Source organism: Vanacampus margaritifer, chromosome 1 (assembly GCF_051991255.1).
Source record: "Vanacampus margaritifer isolate UIUO_Vmar chromosome 1, RoL_Vmar_1.0, whole genome shotgun sequence".
Lineage (NCBI taxonomy): Eukaryota > Metazoa > Chordata > Actinopteri > Syngnathiformes > Syngnathidae > Vanacampus > Vanacampus margaritifer.
Window position 1 is genome coordinate 62254500 of NC_135432.1, and position 20532 is coordinate 62275031.

General features: G+C 39.7%; 1 protein-coding gene across 1 annotated transcript in view; it reads right to left on the reverse strand.

The window, feature by feature from the left end:
* The window catches only part of stxbp6 (syntaxin binding protein 6 (amisyn)), a 49561-nt gene continuing 29029 nt past the window's right edge, over positions 1–20532 (reverse strand). Inside the window, exons 3-6 of the mRNA XM_077559944.1 lie at positions 14077–14207; positions 13820–13985; positions 4465–4622; positions 1–1899 (exon numbers count right to left, since the gene is read on the reverse strand). Coding sequence (XP_077416070.1) covers positions 1876–1899; positions 4465–4622; positions 13820–13985; positions 14077–14207 — 479 coding nt within the window. The 3' untranslated portion in view covers positions 1–1875. The remainder of the gene's footprint in view (positions 1900–4464; positions 4623–13819; positions 13986–14076; positions 14208–20532) is intronic.

The following is a 20532-nucleotide window of genomic DNA, read 5'->3' on the forward strand; positions in this document are numbered from 1 at the left end:
TTAGACATATTTCTTTTTATTATTAAAACAATAAACATCCAAAGAGTTGCATTAGACGGAAAAAGTGAAAGCACACTGACAATTTCTGCGGAAAGTGCATGTTAAAATGTCAATTAGAAAATAGATTTCAAACCAGTTATTTCGTTTATTTTTAAAGAAAAAGCCAGTTTTGATAAGCGACCACCGTTGACAGAAGCTGCAGCCCATCTTGGAGCGCTTTGAAGAGAAAATGGCATTGAAAGGCGTCACCAGCTGTACAAGACTGAGCAGAGAAGATTGACACGGTTGGCTTTGCGCCACGCGGAAGCTAAGCAGATCCAAGCGACGCATTGGGGGGCCTTCCCACAAACACAAAAATTCTGCAATATGCAAAAGAATATATTGTTCTTCAAGTTTTCGCACGTTTTCACAGAAAAAAAAAACCACGAATAAATATTTTCAGTCCGGCTCGTTTGTGAAATGTGTGATCTACAGTGGAACCTCAAACTCAAATTATGGACGTAACATTTTTCCCCTCAAAGTTTGTCTATGATTTTGACATACGATAGAATGATAGCCAATCAGGAGGCTCGTTGAAGCTGGCAGTGTTGCCAGACACAAATAGGATCAACTGGTTAGTCTGATGTAGCTTATTAGGCTAGGTGCTAGCTGGTAGCTAATAGTTTTTTCTTCCCAATCCAGATGGGCCGGAGTGACTTTTTGTGAAGAAAACAGTTGTTTTGGCCCTTCTGCGACTGCTGTTGTACATTTGAGTTCATCTGTTGATGCTATTTGACAAGCAGAACTGAGTTAAAGATAAGGACTGCTTCGTTAGCTTCTTGTGCTAACTGCTAGCTTAACCAGAAGCTATTTTCTTGTGATCAAAAGGTAGGCGTTTTAACAGTCTTTGATTACAGTCAGCTTCTGGTATTGATCAATTGTTTTTGTTAACAAATGGCTTATGTTATCTTTTTTTTTTTTCTTGACTGGTGTTGTGCATTTGAGTCCGACACTTTGGAGCAGGGACAGAAAATGTTCTGCAGACTGTTAGCTTTTGGTGCTAAATGCTTGTCAATTCAATAAGCGTTTTATTTTTACATCATAGTGGTTGTCTTTTATACGTGTTGAGCAGTCCATGTTGAAAGATGATGTGCATCATTAAATAATTAATACTAAAACGGTTAAGAGTTGTTATTTAAAGATTGAAATGTATGTTGGCAGTGCTGACATTGGAACAAATATTTCCCAATGGAAAATTCCGTTTTGATTCAGATCGTGTTCGGCTTTGCAGGTTCCACTGTGTGCGCTTTTTTTTTTTTAAATCTAATTTTGTATATTGTGAAATGATTAACAACAACAACAACAGTCAACTTAAAAGTGCACCACATCAAAAACAGTCTTCAGTGGACACGTGTGGATTTATCGATCGTGAAGCTGGGGTGAGCAGATGTTCTCCGTTTATACCACGGATGTGATTATTCATTTAGGCTTTCTCCCAAGGGCGTCATCTAATTATTAATGTGGAGACGGACGGGATTGGCTTTAAAAAGGAAATGTCTTGTGTGTGTGTGTGTGTGTGTGTGTATGAGTGTGCGGTTACCACCCACCAGAGTGCTCATAAATAAGTAAAACCGCCATAGAAAATGGTCCACATCTTTGAGTCATAGTTTGTCTGTGTGAACAAATGAGAAGAAGCCAGGTCGTTAAAACGAGCATATCATTTGGCCTTCAAGTCAACACATCTACTGCTTCTCTATCTTCTTCAATACGCAAATATAATAATGTCCTTTTTCAAAAGCAACAAAAATCCAGAGTCCTGGACGGCAAGCGGTGATTTGACGATAACCTCCTCCAGTGCCCTCCCGAAGACAAGTTGGTTTTTTGGCAGTGGTTGTTTTAACACTTGTGCTTCATGGCAAGCTGTAGGACAAACACAATGAAGAAGGGTGGGGGTGGGGTGGGGGGTGTTGATCAATAGGATTAGAAATCAGGAGAAAAGCTGTTCGTTTACTCAGAGTAATAATCCATGTAAACACGCGGCCACCGTTTCGGATGAAGTTGTGCTGTGGGTTGTGTTTAACAAATAAAGTAGCACCGTATAATATTGTATGGCACTTCACAAAAATATTGAACAATTAAATAGAATGTAAAGAATGCAACTGACTATATGCTTGATTTTTGCTCGAGACTGAAAGAGGAATAAAATTATTTGTCCTCTTTGCGTGTTCCAAAACTTGAAGACAGATTTAATGTAAGAAAAAACACCTTTGCAAAAATGAATTTAATCTAACAGAGATCTCTGGACATCGTGACATGCTCCGAACACATCACATAACAGGTGGAACTTCAGAGTGCCGAATGTGTCTCTTCCGCGTGTAAAATGGCTTCTTATAGTTAAAACCGACCGCCTCTCTTTCATTTGTAGACAAAACGTACTCTCTGGGTACTTTTCCATGAGCGATGGCGAAAACAGAGTCAGGTGTGGGCGTATGTTCGAGACGGATTCTGTTCAAGGACTAAATGGGTTTTCGCACAAAACACTGAGAAGGAATTTTTTAGACTAAATAATATGTCCCAGCTTAAGGTCAAATTATACCGAGATCAACACCACCTGCTATCCACGTCCACAAAACATTTCGACAAGGTTAATATAAAGAATTAAAATGTTAACAATGGTTAATAAATGAAATGAAGTATTAAAAATGTTATAATATCTAACAAGACTTACAAATATGTAACTTACCCCCGACTTCTGACTCACACACAAACAGAGTGTATGTAGGATGTTATGCTGAGCTGGGACAGATGGGGGCAGTAGAGCGCCACACAAAAATACACACTCCTGACGAGAACCTCTTCATCAACAAGTGGAAATGTACTTTTGAGTGAGAAGAGTCAAAAGGGGACCCTCGTTGCCCGAACACTTCACACACGACATGGCCGACTACAGGCAAGTACTCAAGAACGAACATGCGCCGTGAAAATATCAAAGTAGAGTTAAACGCTTCATATGGGGGAGAGGCAGATGAGTGACAGCTGCAAACGAGCAAGTCTTCATGGGAGATTGTGCGTCAGCCACTGTTCGAAATGCATCACGCGGCAGGGAGGCCAGTCTGCCATTAGGTAAGAGGGGAAGAATCTTCAAGGAAAAGTGCAGAAATGTGGGAAGCACAGAGACAAAATGGAAAAATAGAAAATGACTTCTATCTGGATCTCCATGTCATGTCCAAATGGGAGAAATTGTACTTTCTTTACAGCAGAACGGGGAGTTAGAAAATGACCACTAGGACTCATACATTGACACAGATTTTTTTTTCTCTCTAAAATGTATATACAAGGTAAGAATTTTAAAGACATATGATGGATGGATGGATGAAATACATTTTTAATGCAGATGATTTTTTTTTTTTTTTTTTTTAGCGCTGCAAATACTTTTGAGATGCATTGTAAATTGTAGATACGATCAGAATATCAATTTATGAAGGATCCTGTTCACATTTACAATGTTTTCATGTTCACATTAAATATAAAAGGGAAACTATGTTGTTTTTTAAAAAAATTGTGTAGAAAATGATGAAAGTTTCAAAGTTTGTTTGGTATCAGAGAAATAAAAGACATCCCAGAAAGTAAACAATAAACGTAATTGTCATTTACTCCATTAATCTGATTCTCAATCTGAGTTTTGTGGACCCCCCCCACCCAAAAAAAAATAAAAAATCCCACACAAAAATCTGAGAATTAAATTTTAAAGCCATACTAACCAGCCCAGATTTTTATTTTTTTTTTTTTGTCGAGCTGGTCGCCCACCTGTCTCTAATGACGTTCCATACAAAAAAAAACCTGTGCTTTTGCACAATTTGCAGTACAGCTCGACAATATTCAAGCACGGGCGCTTAATGCAAATGTTATCAATGATGCCAACCAAAGTGCAAACGGGGGCTGCCTGGGTGGCGTGTGATGCATTGCGCCATTAGACAAGACAACTGCGGTGTAACCGTCATTATCAGACACACTGCAAATTGGGGTTTTCCGCCATTTTGCATGTTAATAGCTAAATTAAACAGCAGGCCGCGTACTTGGGAGGGATATAAAATGCACGGAGGGCGAGGGAGCATCCCGAGTGTAAATGAGGGGAAGCGGGAGACTATGCGGGAGCATTGAGTTAGTTATTATCATTAATGCCGTCTCTTGTCTGCAAAAATGGTCACGTTGTTGACAATTGGCACTTTTTGGCCATTGATTTAATTACACTTGCTATTCACAGCAACTCTGTCATCATAATTGTATATCACTTCAATGTTGGGCTGCAACTAACGATTATTTGTATCGCTAAATCTGTCGATTACTCGAATCGGACCCCAAAAAAAAAGTGATTAATTTGATAATTGATTAGTTGTTGATTAACCAATTCATCGTTAAGTATGTTTAGCTATTCAATGCTAATTTGAGCATTTGACCACACGCCAAACGCGACCTTGGCCTCACCTTGTGGGCCGTGACGGCAAACTGCTCGGCGCTGTTCATCATGTCGGCGGTCCTCTCCTCGGCCCGGCCCAGTCGCTCGCCTCGCTCGTTCAGAGCCTGGCTGGCCTTCTGCACGGCGCTCGTCACGCTGTCTGCGGCCGAGTGGAGTATGCTGTTGCCTGTTGTCCGCCAGGGAGAAAAGAAAGGAAAAAAAAAAAAAGCAATGGACATGATCAGTCGTAGAATAAAATAGACGTATCTATATTAAATTTTTTAAATGTTAATGACGTCGATTGCGGGGTCATAGGCCAATCATAGAGTGGGAAGCCCAAGCCAAAAGTGGACTTCACCCAGCAATGGTCGTCAGTTAAATCATTCAAACCCAAAAATGTGTAAATACGTTTTTTTAACTCTTTGACTGCCAGACGTTTTCAGAAAAGGGATGCCGTGGGTGCCAGCCGATTTAAGCATTTTGACTGATCTTTCAAGGTCCACAGAAAATTATGTGTTTGGACTATGGAAACACACATACTAGCAAATGAAAGATTGGACTCTCATCTTTCATCAGAAAAAAAAGTTTGTTTCTACCTTATTCCGTTTTTGAGTAATCAACAATAGAAAATGGTTAGTTTCACCTCTGTTTTGAAACAAACGTCTTTTAACGTCTTTGGCACTCCTCCTTAGGATTTTACTAAACGTTATTTAACGTTTTTGGCAGTCAAAGAGTTAATACTTGTCCTTCACTCCCAAAAAACGTATTTATACATTTTTAAGTTTTTTTTTTTCTTCATTCAATAGCATACAGAAGGCGTTGATGCCGCCTCTAACATGAAGTGGCGGCTCAAAGCAATGGTAGTTATTACAAAACACAGCTGCAGAGTATAAGAGATCAGCCAGGGTCATGTTGCAACAAGTTCTTTTTGACAGTGTTTTCACCAGGAATGTGAATATCGATGAAACTTTGCTATATTTTAATGCTAAGTGCTGCAAAACAAAAAACAAATAATGCACTTTTTTTCCTGATGAAAGACGAGACTAATCTTTCTTTTGGTAGGTTCTATATTTTTTATAGCAATAGAACACAATATTCTGTGAGCCTTGGAAAATCTGTCAAAATCCAGTAAAACAACCCGGGAGCGAAAGGGCTTGCTTCAGTGAAAATGGCTGAGAGAGAATGAGTTGGGGTGATGGTGATTATGGCACATGAGTGGGAATTGATCCCATGCCAGCTACATTAAACCACTTGTACGAAATTGCACCCAGTCCAGACCAAAAGGTGGATGACACTGAACTGAGTGAGGTAAAACTGTTTTTGAAATATTACTAAATATTGCCCTGTACGCCTAAAAAGTAGACCGCAGATAGGCCAGATCCTCCGATACTGACGGAGGCCCCCACCCAGTGCAGGTTTTGCCCTGACAAGCCATCCATCTGCAGCACATCACTGGAGCTACTGCGCTACGCTAACAGCGCGATGAGGACCAGCAAGTCGGCAGCTGCCGAGTTTCGGCCGGGATGTCATCTGTCATTTTACCAAGACGTGCCTGGGAGAATATTCCCGAGCATCCAACATATCGCGTCTTGCTCGACAGCCAGGAAGCACATGAGGAAGGACACCAGTGAAGGTGTGGCGTTATTGCCCATTTCCTGTCTGAAGATTATAAAAAAAAATAATAATAATAAAAAAAAAAGACAATTCCTCTTGGATTCCTCAGAATCCCTTCAAGGGAGTCCAGGAAGTAATACTCCCCATCATCGTAATCATCCCACCCTCCCGACCGCTCCAGAAGTGTGCGCTGAGGAGAACATCTCCACCTTATTTGTCTTCATGCTGTCTCGGTTTCTCTCAAGGCCCCCCCTGTTATCAACGGCCTGGGCTTCCCCCCCCCCCCCAGTGGAGATTGTAATTACAGGGAGGCGCTGTGTGAAGAAGCAGCTGAGTGGAGCGCGTGGGAGTGGATTATGCTGTCAAAAAAAAAAAAAATAAGGCCTGAAACCGCCATTTCTACACTAAGTCTCAAGAGAGTTGAGCTCATGAGCAGCTAAATGGTTACAATAATACCACAAATTAATTGGACTTTTTTGTCTTTTATATTGTGATACCACCAAAGAAGGTCAAACAAAGTGAAGAAACGCATTGCTCACATCTCGCCCAAATGCCCGTGAATACCAGAAAAGTCTAGTTGCGAACGAATCAATGCCCAGAGAATCTCACCAAATAATTAACTCCACAGGTTGTTTGATTTTGGGGCTTTTGACCTTTTCCAGCACTAAAAATATCAAACGGCGCCGAGTCCACAGCATAGCTTGGACGATTAAATGTGATTCTCTTATTGGCTGGCTCCGCGGCTGTGTTGCCGGGTAGAAGAAGCACATCTTCACTGCATGAACATCCGAATATCAGATACACTCGACAAATTGCCAACAGCCCCGTTAACGCTCAAGAAGGTTTATATACATCCGTTAAGAGTGTACATAAAAAAAATATATATATTAAAAAGAAAAAAAAAAGAAAAAAGGAGAGCAACGATGATGACATGTCAAATCGGTAAAATTACCGAATGAACAATACTGAGCTCTCCAGAAGAAAGAAAAAAAAAAAAAGTGTACACGGCCGAACACAGAGTGTGTAGCGTACGCCGCGTCTTATCACTGCTGTGCAAGGATAACGCTGGGGGGGAAATATGACGCTCACGTGTGTGTGGGTGGAAGGGCAGGGAGACTTCTTTTTTTTTTTTTCCTTTTTACAATCGTTGCACTCAAATATTGGCAAGCACATGCTTATCTGCACTTCGAGTGCCATCGAAATAATCGACTTAACGAGCGGCACATTGTCAGAGGACCTTCGGCTACTCGTGTTCATGAGAGGAGGAGTGCAAAGCCATCAAAGACACATAAGAGATGGCATCGTCGTAAGAGGGGGTGCCATGTGTGCTCCCCCCACTTCATAAATTAATTCGTTTATGAAAAAAATTCAATTTCTTATGAACAAAATGTAGTTTAATGATTCACTGTAGATTTGAGGCATGACAGTTTGGATTTTTGAGGATTTTTTTTCCCCAGCCGTTTTTATCCATCTAAAGAGGGGCAGCCATTTTGCCACTTGCTGTCGACTGAAGACGACATCACAGTTGCTCAGGACCAATCACAGCTCACCTGTTTTCTGAAGCGGAGCTGTGATTGGTTTGTTACCTGAGACTTGAAGCAACTGTGATGTCATCTTTACTTGATAGAAAGTGGCAAAAATGGCCGCACCCTGAGATGGATAAAAACGGCTGGGGGGGGGGGGTTAAATCCTCAAAAATACCGTAGACTGGTGGGGCTGCTTAACTCTTTGACTGCCAGACGTTTTCAGAAAAGGGATGCCGTGGGTGCCAGCCGATTTAAGCATTTTTGACTGGTCTTTCAAGGTCCACAGAAAATGTTGTGTTTGGACTATGGAAACACACATACTACCAAATGAAAGATTGGACTCTCATCTTTCGTCAGAAAAAAAAAGTTTGTTTCTACCTTATTCCGTTTTTCAGTAATCAACAATAGAAAATGGTTAGTTTCACCTCTGTTTTGAAACAAACGTCTTTTAACGTCTTTGGCACTCCTCCCTAGGATTTTACTAAACGTTATTTAACGTTTTTGGCAGTCAAAGAGTTAAAATATATTATTGTCAAGATTTTTTTTTTTGGGGGGGGGGGGGGGTGACTTCCCCTTTAAGGCATATTTCACGAGAAAATTTGGGTTGAACTTGAGCCTTGACAACATTTTGGTACTTTTGAGGCAAATTCCACTGGGGGAAAAAATGTGGTTGAATTGATTGATTTTAAAATGAAGACGATTGAATTTTGAGGCGCACTTGAACACTTGAAGTTAAACACAAACTTGCACAAAACCTTTGATGGAATTTGGACTTTTGAACTTTTCAATGAGTAATTATGGAAACTAAAACCAAAATGTCAAAAATGTATTTCATACTTTACATTTGAATGTCTATTAGCAGCTGTTTACTTGAATCAACAAAGTACTTAATTTATTTATCATCATGTGCTTGGGCTGTTACAGACGTGCATTTATAAAACCACAATTGTAATCATTACAGTCCAGACTTGAGTGAATTTGTCGAAGGCAACGTGGCCAGACGGGCGACCGCGGAAAACCATTATAGCAAAAAAGAACCCTCCATCTTGCGCTGCTGCCCCGCAGAATGCGCAGTTCTTCTTCTTCTGTGGCATTTGTCAGCGACACGCCAGTTTGACAGTGAGGGGCCCGGACAGTCAACATAACTCACAAATAACCTTTAGGGATGCACTGGAAATCCCTTCCAGCTTGTACTCCCCCGCTTACAGTGACAAGTCGCATCGGGGTGGGGGGGGTTGTGCTATTGACCTTGCGCTCGCTGTGAGCGTCGGACTCAATAAAATGACAACCGAGATCACTCGCACTTATCCTCAGATATACCGCAGGAAGGTTTATTAACTCTTTGACTGCCAAAAACGTTAAATAACGTTTAGTAAAATCCTAGGGAGGAGTGCCAAAGACGTTAAATGACGTTTGTTTCAAAACAGAGGTGAAACTAACCATTTTCTATTGTTGATTACTGAAAAACGGAATAAGGTAGAAACAAACTTTTTTCTGATGAAAGATGAGAGTCCAATCTTTCATTTGGTAGTGTGTGTGTTTCCATAGTCCAAACACAACATTTTCTGTGGACCTTGAAAGATCAGTCAAAATGCTTAAATCGGCTGGCACCCACGGCATCCCTTTTCTGAAAACGTCTGGCAGTCAAAGAGTTAAATGTCTCCCTAAGAATGAAAAAAAAAAAAAAAAAAAAAGTGAAATCTTTTTTGATTTCCTCAGTTGCATACTTCTGAAATAATGCTTCAAGGGCAACAGGAGTTTAACACTATAAAAAATATATATTTTTTAGAAGAATGCTACTACATAGAACACAGAACATAAAAACACAGAACATTGCGGTCGATTGAAATGCAAATTGTCTTGATATGACTTCATCTTGGACTCGTTTACATGCAGAAAGCGTTCGGACTAATTGAACTCCCCGGGCTGATTATGGGCTTCGTTCGGTGGTGCCCGTTTTGGCTCAGCAGATAACTCTTTAATGCGGTAATTACAGTTACTACCGACAGTCTTTCCATGGTGGGAACACGGCGGCATCTGACTTAAAATGGTGTCAAATGTTAACTCTTAAATGACCATTTGTGAATAAGCACAATTATGAACTGAGATAATTATAGGTTACTAGCGATTGTATTTTCCCGATAGGAACAGGAAGGCATCAATTTGAGGGATTTCATGACTATTTGTGTGGGCGTACAGCACCTATTACTTTTTTTAAAATTCTTTTTCTTGGAGAGCTCAGTATTATTCATTCGGTAATTTGACCAATTTGACATGTCATCATCATTATTGCTCTCCTTTTTTTTTTTATTATTATTATTTTATTTATTATTATTTTTTTTGTATTTTTTTTTTTTACTATTATTTTTTTTTTACAGCGCCTATTACAATACAGTAATACGGGAGCCCAGATGTCTTACCTGGTCGTCGGAGATGACTATGGTGAGCAACCAGATCTTTCCTCACTCTGTTCATAAACATTTTGCAACGCACAACAACCGAATCTACCGCTTGGGCTTCTGTAGTGAAGAAATATTCACAGTAATTATTCATTTTCATGACCCTAAATCAGTTTGGTTTAAATGAGTGGAAAGGAGATTTGGGTTACTACGTTATCAGTTTAGTACGAAGGCAATAATAAACCTTTGGGAATGACATGCAGTTACTTTTAATGAGAACAACTTAAAAAATACTTGCTATTACAGAAAAGATGAGCAAATTGGGGGGTTTATAGAGATATTAAAAGTCAGTGATGATAAAGGAAGGAGCTAATTTCGATGCGGAGCAGGAAGTCCACAATTTCACGTCAGCCAAAACAAGTCAGTCATGTGGTGACAACTTAACAAGGATCATCACATTTGTTGTATATACACACTCGCGTAAATTTGTAAAAAGTGTCAAATTGACCTTAAAAAAATATGGGTGGAAATATCTTGACCACCACCACGACTACTACTACTAATATAAACTTTTTTTCTCCTTGTGCCATCAATGCTATGAAGCCTTAAAATGCTGACGCGTCAAGATGAAAAATCCCCAAACCCATCCTTGATATCAAAACTTGCGACATCAAGTCCATATCTAACTTTTCAGGGGTGAGGCAATCACAGAAGTCCCAGCCGATAAGCGTCTCCCACAGTTATGGTCCCACACCTGAGCAGCGTCATGATTTTTGTTTTGCACTGGTGTGAGACTTAAACTGGAGTGGACAGCAATGCTGACGTCCCCCCGTGAGGTTCCTGCCACAAAGCGCGCATCATCAGAGCTATCATCTCGCCTCAAGTAAGGAATTCAGTAAGTCGACAAAACGCCAGGTTACTCAGTCCGAGTATTTTCTTATTTTTAACAACTACTGTGGCAAATATCATCACTGTATGATGACAACTCATCCGGTCTGGTTTGAATGGTTTAATGATGACTTTAATGTAACATCAATTATAATTCTTTTTGAATAACAACCAATGAAAAGATGCATTGTGCAAAAAAAAGGAAAAATGTCAGCGGAACTATATTTCACAGGGCTTTTTTTTTTTTTTAAGTTATTATTATACACAGTATCAGTGGATTTAAATCAAATGTAGGACTTTGTAACTTTTTGAACACCACTTTGATCAGTGTGAGCACATTACAGAGAACCAGCTAATGACTGAGTGAATGAGTACAGACGCTCCCCTACTTACGAACATTCGAGTTACGAACAACGGTACATACGAACATGTCTGCGCGCATGTCAAAAAATGTTCGGAAAGAGATGCTGTAAGTTAGATTTTGTATTGCGCACCTTTTTCCGAGTACTGTAGTGCTTCTTTCCGCCGCTAATACCGCCGCTTGGCGCTGTGAGAGCTCACCCAGCATTGGAGGCTCAGCAACGTGTCGAGGAGGAGGAAGAAGAAGAAGAAACGCCTGTCGCTCATAGATAAAGCCATTGCCCTCTTCGAGCAGCAAGACCCAAATATTGAACGTTGCACAAAGGTTGCAAATCAATTGAATGATGCCATACAGTGCTACCGCATCATTTATGATGAAAAAAGAAGAAAACTGTGCAATCGTCGTTAGATCGCTTCTTTCGGCCAGTTTCTAGTAAATCCTCTCATCGACCCTCATCTTCTTCTCCGCGACCCTCAACTTCTTCCTACATTGAAGTTACGGAGGGGGAAGTAACTTTTGAAGCCCATTCCAGCGACGACGAAGAACCTCTCATGATATAAAATCCTCCTCTTCCTCCTCCTCCATCAAATCCTTAAGCATCGAGTACATCTTCCAAAAGTAAGTTAAACTTCATTTTATTTATCTTATTATGTACATACTGTGTGTGTCTCTCGCTCTCTCTCTCTAACATACGTAGTACAGTACTGTACGTATTCTCTTTAAACATAAATTATAATACAAAATATCGCACTGAAGCAGCTTACGAACAAATTCACCTTACGAACGATCGCTCGGAACGTAACTCGTTCGTAAGTTGGGGAGCGTCTGTATTGATGTTTCCATCCGAGTAAAACAGTTATTTAAAAGAGTTATAAAAGTAAATATTATTATTATTGTTATGCCTCTTGCTACATTTCTTCAATCGATACCAGTCGACACAGCTGTCTACAATATGACCCATTAAAGCTGCTGCATCACCCTTTCAAAAAAAAAAAAAAAAAAAAAACTATGAGTAGTCTTTGGGCAACAAACTAGCTCATTACAAGCAAGTCTGCTCTGCCTCGGAGAAAAGATTAAGTGACTCAGCCTGTTTGTCTGTTTGCGGGATTGCGCAAACAGAGCCAAGGTGCTTGCGGTTGATGGACGTCGGGCGAGAGCCAAGGAGGGCGAGATGTGTTTGTATTAACAACCCCATGAATAATACAAAAGCGGAACAGTGCTCAAAGATGAGAGTTGAGGGTAAACAGATCAATATCTGATTTATCCGGTGCAGGATGCTACATTCTCTGCTCGCTTTATGAGCAAACTATTTACATCCTTGCAGTCAGGAAATGATAGAATTGGCTGCTGGGGCTTCAGATTGCTACGCTGCAACTACACACATATTGATGCATATAATATTAAGGTTATTTCAAGGGGCGGAAATTAACTGCTTCTTTGACAAACAATCAAATGACAAGGGATTTATTACAGCTCTTGTGTTAATGTTTTGGAACGATTCACAACGACTAATAGGGATGGGCATTGACTACATTTCTTGATTGACCCTGAGAAAAATTGCTTCTTTTTTTTTTATAATCACATTTAAATGAGATATTTCTTATCTCCTGTTTCCACAAAAGCATCATAATGAGCCAAAAATTGGTGGATTTTTCAGCTTAATTCATATTCCACAAATGCAATATTAGCACTAGCAGAACATTTAGACTCGAGGGGGCGAGTCTAAATAAAAAAAATAAATAAAATAAATACTTTTTTTTTTTTACTTGATTTCCTCTTTAAACATAAGTTCCAAATGTAATTCATCCAAAAATTAATTAACTGTCAATATATCAATGAAAATTGTAATATTATGCCCAGCCCTAATTAGAACAACATTAGATAGTTAAACTGTGTTGACCATCACTTGCCAGGGATGTGATTTGACCAAAGTGAAATTATCTGAAAATTTAGCCGGGGGTCTGGGGGCCGCTGGCACCCAGCTAGGTCCAGGGCAGTGCCCTGGTGGGGGACAAGGGGGGCTTCGCCCCCCGGAGCTCATGGGTTTTCCGTGTTTTTAAGTACTTTCAATGCACTCACATGACAAAGAAATAGACAAAACAACAGCATAAATGTTCAATGTATATTGAACTATCCCATATAAAATGGCAGTTTTAGTCAACTCAAAATCAGTCACATTCAAAAACATTGGACTGCCTTTGCTTTTAAAAACGATCACTGAGAATATCATCATATCTAACTAATGTGATTACTAAGTTAACACATAAATAATGTTGAAGAGTTCAAATTTCATGAACAAATAATTGTATCATGACCAAATGAAAAGTAACTCATATTAGAGCATACCACAAATGTCTTTGTTATAGCAGAAGATGTTATCTGTCGGAGTCATGTGCATACACAATGAACTACTACTAAAAAAAAAAAAAATAATAAAAAAAAACGATTTTTTTTTTTTTAGGGGGGAGATAAAAAAAAGCGGAATTCCGCGAATTAGCGGAAAAATCACATCCCTGACTTGCATTTTCATACTCTTCAGGCAACACACAAAACAAAAGTAGGAAAAAACAAGGGACTTTTGTTCCAGAGCGCTCACCTCCCAGCAGTTTGGACTGACAGTTGACAAACTCTGGTTTCCGCATCGGGATGTAGCGCTGGCAGGTGTGGTGAAGGATCTGGACAAAGGTGCACTTCTCTCCCGCAGAACCGGCAACCCACTGGTCAAAGGCGTTATCGAACGTCAGGTCAAACTCTGGGGAGTCCTTTGCAGGAGGAATACATTTGAGAATTTGTTGCTCAAAGATAACTATTTGAGAACGTAAAAACGATCAAATTCAACTTGACGTGGCTTACCTTGTTGGAGTCGATGCCGTTGACCTGCCGTAGTTGGTCGATAGTCCACTGTGAGCGTTTGACAAAAGCGGGCAATCCTTGGAACTTTTTCACTTTGGTGATGGTGACGTGGGCCGGCTTCTTATTCGTCACTGTAAAAGGAATTATATGAGAACTTTTGTCAAGGATTCGGATGAATATAAAAGGCCCAAAAAAAAAAAAAGTCTCATCGCAACAATTTCAGAGACAGGATACACATACTGTACATTAATCTCAGTCCTGCCATGAATATGAATAATTTCCCTTTCTTTCAATCAAAACTGCAATGTTTAAGTGGAAGTCAACCATAAATATTTCTTGACAATATAATGTTGCATGTGAACTCACTAGTCTAAACATGGCATTCTGATTAAAATTACATTTGTGGAATTAAGAGTTATGAAGCAAAATCTCAGCTTCAGGAAACAGGTGAGCTGTGATTGGTCGTTGCCTGAGCCCTGAGCAACATTGATGTCATCTTCAGTCGACAGCAAGTGGAAAAATGGCCCGCCCCCCTGAGATGGACAAAAATGTCTTGATTTTGCTGCTTAACTCATATTCCACTAACACAATATTAACCAGAATATCATATTTAGACAAGTGGGGCTGCATTGAAAATATTATTGTGAAGAAAAAAAAAAGTGGCAAAATGGCCGCCCCCCGAGATGGACAAAAATGGCTGGATTTTGCTGCTTAACTCATATTCCACTAACACAATATTAACCAGAATATCATATTTAGACAAGTGGGGCTGCATTGAAAATATTATTGTGAAAGAAAAAAAAAGTGGCAAAATGGCCGCCCCCCGAGATGGACAAAAATGGCTGGATTTTGCTGCTTAACTCATATTCTACTAACACAATATTAACCAGAATACCATAATTAGACCAGCGGGGCTGCATAGAACATATTGTCAAAAAAATGTGGGGGGTTGACTTCCCCCCCCTTAAAGATGTCCGTCCCACTTAACATGAACTGAGCTACTGTTTATACAAGCAACAAAAGCAACCCTTTCCTCCGACTGCTGAATCAACGCTATAAATGCATTCTCAAACTTTTTGTTGGAAGAACCGGTGTTGCTTTCTCTCTCTCTCCTCTCACCCTTCTGTCCTCAACTGGCCTCTCTCATACAGGATTATGTACACTCCCTTTTGAACGTCCATGTTTGTTTACAGCTCATCGTGTACTTCTCGGAGACGACCTGTTCCTTTTTATTGCTTTTATAACCCGGCGAGTAGACCTCCGCTTCCGCCAACCGGGCGTGATCTATTGTGTCGCCTCAGATAAGAGGAAGTGTTCGGGTCACTTTCTCCATTGTTGCGCCGTTCCGCCGCTCGCTGAAAGTTTGCGACCGGCGCTGCCTCATGTCACGTTCCATCACGTAAGCGCCTCCCCCCCGCTCTCGTTTGGTTCCCGATGGACATTTCTTTAGGTATGATTTATATAAATATAGGCAGGGCCCATTGTTGCATCAGGTGATATCGTCGGTGAGTGAGCTCCCCGGTGAGCGAGGGGATGTTTTGTACGTCCATTTGGACAGCTGCAGCCAATACGTGAGGTGCTGCTGGCCTGTGGTCCCCGGGAAGGAACAAAAGGCTGACAAAACCACAAGCATGACCAAATAGATGAAGAGAACGATATCATCACAATGCAACATTTCTAGGGGCCCGAATAAAGAATGACAGCTGGATTCAATGGAAGTGTGTAGGAGGACTGACAACACTAAAGGTGCTCAAATTCACAACAATCATTTCTGACATCTGTGGTACTGTATCTTGAAACGAAACAAAGCTGTTACTAATAAATGATGTTTTTCCCTGATAGAGGAATGGCTTGTAGCGAAATGGAAAATATGTTAAAAGCTTTTTTTTTTTTTTTTTCAACTAGAAACTAATGTTGAATCATGCCTGCATGTAACCCTGCCAGAAAGCGGTTGAGCAACAAAACACCTTACAGTTAGTGATGGGAAAATGAAGCTTCATGAAGCACTTGCGATACTTTTTGACTCCTCAGGATTGCACTCATGATTCAAAGATGCAATGCAAATGTAATTAATTTTAATTGCGCTTGCCTTTATCTTTGAACCAAGAGCACCATCTAGAGGAGTCAAAAAGTATCGCAAATGCTTCATGAAGCTTCATTTTGCCATCACTACAATGTTCAAAACATTTTTTTTAAAGCATGCTACACTTGAATGAACTACATTAATTAAAAAAGAAAAGAAAAAAGACTAACTTCGTATTGACAAAGAATTCTAAATAAAGGCAACTATTCTGTGTTTTCCTGCGTAACATGTTTATTTTATTTCAGTGTGGCCCAAAAGCACCTCCCGAACAGACTGGATCTGAGTGCAATTCTGACATATATCAAATATGTGAAGAAAAAAAATAAAATAAAAAGCTTTGAGATGCTTTACCAAACCTTCCGTACCAGTAGTTACATATTCACCAACAGCAGCTTTGAATTGTAAACAAACTGAGGCCCGAGGATTAGTAAAGCAGTTACGCAACAGTGAAAATATGTTAGTCGCTGCATGTTCACTGGCAGCCTCGTTGCACCGTTTGTTTAATTCAGTTAAACAGGAAGTCCCGTGTTACCTGAGACTTTTTTGTTGGAAAACGTCTGTCTGAAGGTCATGGAAGAATCCCACATCGGCAGTGAGGTGTTAAAAGTGCCAGACAACTTTGGGGCTCTCAAATTAATTTTCCTATTCAGTTGACTTTCACTTTCTGTCCCAGCAGTCTAGAATATTATTTGACAGTGATTTAAGGTTATAAATGCAGACTTGACCAAAACATTCATCAATCCACGGAAGGGGGACAGGCTCAAGCCTGACAACAAACGTTATTCATCTTCGTGACACGCTGATTTCCTGGTTTATTGCGAGCTCAGATTGCATGGATTTTTAAAGCATAAAATGTATAAATCCAGTGATAATGACTAAAAGCCTTGCTAAGACTATCGTTCCCATGCTTGCTGGCTGTCAGAGTGAGGCCGTGCAGAGGTTTCGTTCCCATGCTCCAATAGTGACATGCAGTCACTTCCACCAGTGGATAGTGGATAAGTTCTTTGTTGTGTTTGGCTTTGCTCGTCACCGCCTGAAGGCGAAAATTCGACTTACGACAAACGTTGGGCTTCCCGACACCGAAATATTATCAGAATTGTGTTGAGATGGGGGGAAAACGAGGGAAGCGATAACAAACGAGCACGTCGTCCTAGCGGAATGAACGAATCTCAAGCTTGTTAGGAGTGTGATAAACGAAAGCAAGTATGATACGACGCAGGAAACAGATGGTGAGTATAAAACCCGTGAGTAAATTGGCAATGGCACCATTAAGGCGAACAGAAAACTGAAAGATACATTAACAATTTCCTTTTCCAAACAGGATAACAAAACATCTCACTTATCTTTATTCTTTGTGCGCAAGCTTCAGCGATAACTCACAAAAAAGCTACACTGGCACATCGGGACAGACAACAACAGTTTAAACCATGATTTTTAGCATGCCATGTATAATGCAAGAAATCCAACTTGTAACTGCTTGGGTTGTGTGAAGTTATGAATTATGTCAGACAAGCCAGTGATTATTCCAATCTGTACGCGACCGGTCAGGAGGTGCCAATGGCTCCTCTTTCTCATGGAAATCACAAGATCAATGATGGCCAATGAACTCAAAATCGGGCTTCATTTGCATCGTCCGCCCAGTTTTAGAACATGGATAGGTAGTCGGAAGGTAGCATTTTAAAATCTTTTTTTAGTGACGGGAAAATGAAGCTTCATGAAGCACTTGTGATATTTTTTGACTCCCCTAGATGGTGCTCTTGATTTAAATATAAAGGCTAGTGCAAAATAAATTTATTACATTTCCACTGCATCTTTCACCCAAGAGTGCCATCTAGAGGAGTCAAAAAATATCACAAAAAGTGCTTCATGAAGCTTCATTTTCCCATCACTACCTTTTTTCCCACATTACCGTTTTGTACAAAGATTATACAATTTCTCTTCTCAGATAATATGTTTATATCATATATATCCTTGCTCCAAAAATACAATATAAAAAACGGAAATGTTTTACATTATCTACAAGTTAAAAATATGATAAAGAAAAAAATTCCAACACTTCGGGGTACGCTCCAACCGCCTGTTTTAGCTAAAGATATTAACAAGCTTTCTCCGACAACAACAAAAAAACTTTCAAAAATATATAAGTTACTTTCATATACTGATAAAATGTCTTTACCCATCTCGAAATGGGAGACAGACTTGTCTATAGCACCGGAATCTGACTTTTGGATTCAAGTTTGTGAAAACGCATTTAAAATGACAAAACACACAAATTTACAACTTATCCAATATAAAATTATTCACAGAACATACATTACTCAATATATGATGAAGAAAATGGGACTCTCAGACTCCGACATTTGTCTCCAATGCTTACAAAACACTACAGACACTTATTTTCATGCTTTATGGTTATGTACTCCGGTTATGTATTTCTGGACTAAAGTCTTAGAAAAACGTTCCGTTATTTTGAACTGTAGGATACCTTTATCTCCAAACTTGTGTTTGCTAGGTGACCTAACAACAACTGACTTACCACATAAACAATTTCAATCTACACTTGTAGCCCTTACTATCGCTAAAAAAACAATTCTTGTTAACTGGAAAAATAAACAAACTCTGAATATCGACCAATGGTCTAACCTCCTCATAAATCACATTTTAATGGAAAAAATATCTGCCTCAAATAAAAACCAAATATCAAAATTTATAGAAACATGGTCTACGTATATAGAATTTTTGAACCTAATTCCGGTTACTTAATTCTGTCTGTTAGCGAGAGCCACCACATCGTGATAACTTACATTGATGTTTCTGCATTTGGCAATTTATTATTATATTATTAGTATGGGATTTTTTTTAATGGGCTTTAGGTGAACTGATGAATACACACACGCTCGCACGCACGCACACACACATCCCAAAAAAAAAATATATATATATATATGTGTGTGTGTGTGTGTATATATATATATATATATATATATATATATATATATATATATATATGTGTGTGTGTATATATATATGTATATATATTTAAAAAAATATATATAAATTTTTTAAATTGATTTGTTTGTTTGTTTGTTTTTAAAAAAAAGGAGAGCAATGATGATGTCAAATCGAATGAACAATACTGAGCTCCCCTGAGAGAAAAAACAAAAAACAAAGATTATACAATTTGACCTGTAAATTTTCCGACTTCTCGGGTAGTATCGGAGGTAGAACACCACTTTTGCGTGAGGGTAATGCTAGGACAGGGGAGGAAAGTTTTACTTCTCCTCTTCCCAATTCTCCACGTACTAGAAGTATTTTCTACTTGCGTACCTGGTAGTTTTATGTCGTTCTTTGACTCTTTAATTTTTTTCCCGCCTGTTACCTACTGCATCTACTCCAGATCATGCAGATCAGCATCATCATGCCCGCCAATGTTCAGACTTAGATACCTGGTCACTGAAATGTCTTTTTGTATTTCAGGTTACATTCAAGTGAAATGAGTGGCAAGATTGTTAGGAAAACATGCAGCTGGTGGTGGCAAATCACTGCCTTTTAATTGTAGAAATAGGCATAGCTGTTGCTGTTTTCTGCCAAATGGATTTAACGGCGTCGAACAAAAGGCCCTTTGAGTGCTTTCAACAAGGTTTGAACACTGTGACTCTTGTGTACGAGGCAGAATAGTGGCCTTGCAGTGACAAGACACGAGGAGTCAATAGGACTGCGTGTACCTCGGCGAACAATTAGCCCTTCCAGAGATTAACGCAGGGACGACTAAATAGTCCGCATAGACGCTACAATAAACATCCAAGTCTCAAAGCTGCTGTTATTGAGTAGTTTGTGTGAAAATGTGTGGTTGTCAGGTCAACAAGAGTAAGTAAACTTTGGGGGGGGAGGGGGAAAAAAAAAGTTGTCTTTTGTCCGCAGCTCTGGCAGTTGTTCACTCAAGCTTCGACACTCACCCAAGGACGACGCGTCACATTCAAAAGCGTTCTGGAAGGGAGACAAAAATCTGCAGGAGCCATTCAAAGCAAGTGCACTTTCAGCGGAGGCGAGCCATCGAGATGAGAGGAAAGGCATTCAAAGTTTGTTACAATTTGATTTGTATATTTTCAACTAACTGTTGCTGTAATCAGGGATGTGATTTGACCAAAGTGAAATTATCTGAAAATTTAGCCCGGGGTCTGGGGGCCGCTGGCACCCAGCTAGGTCCAGGGAAAATGGCAGTTTTAGTCAACTCAAAATCAGTCACATTCAAAAACATTGGACTGCCTTTGCTTTTAAAAACTATCACTGAGAATATCATCATATCTAACTAATGTGATTACTAAGTTAACACATAAATAATGTTGAAGAGTTCAAATTTCATGAACAAATAA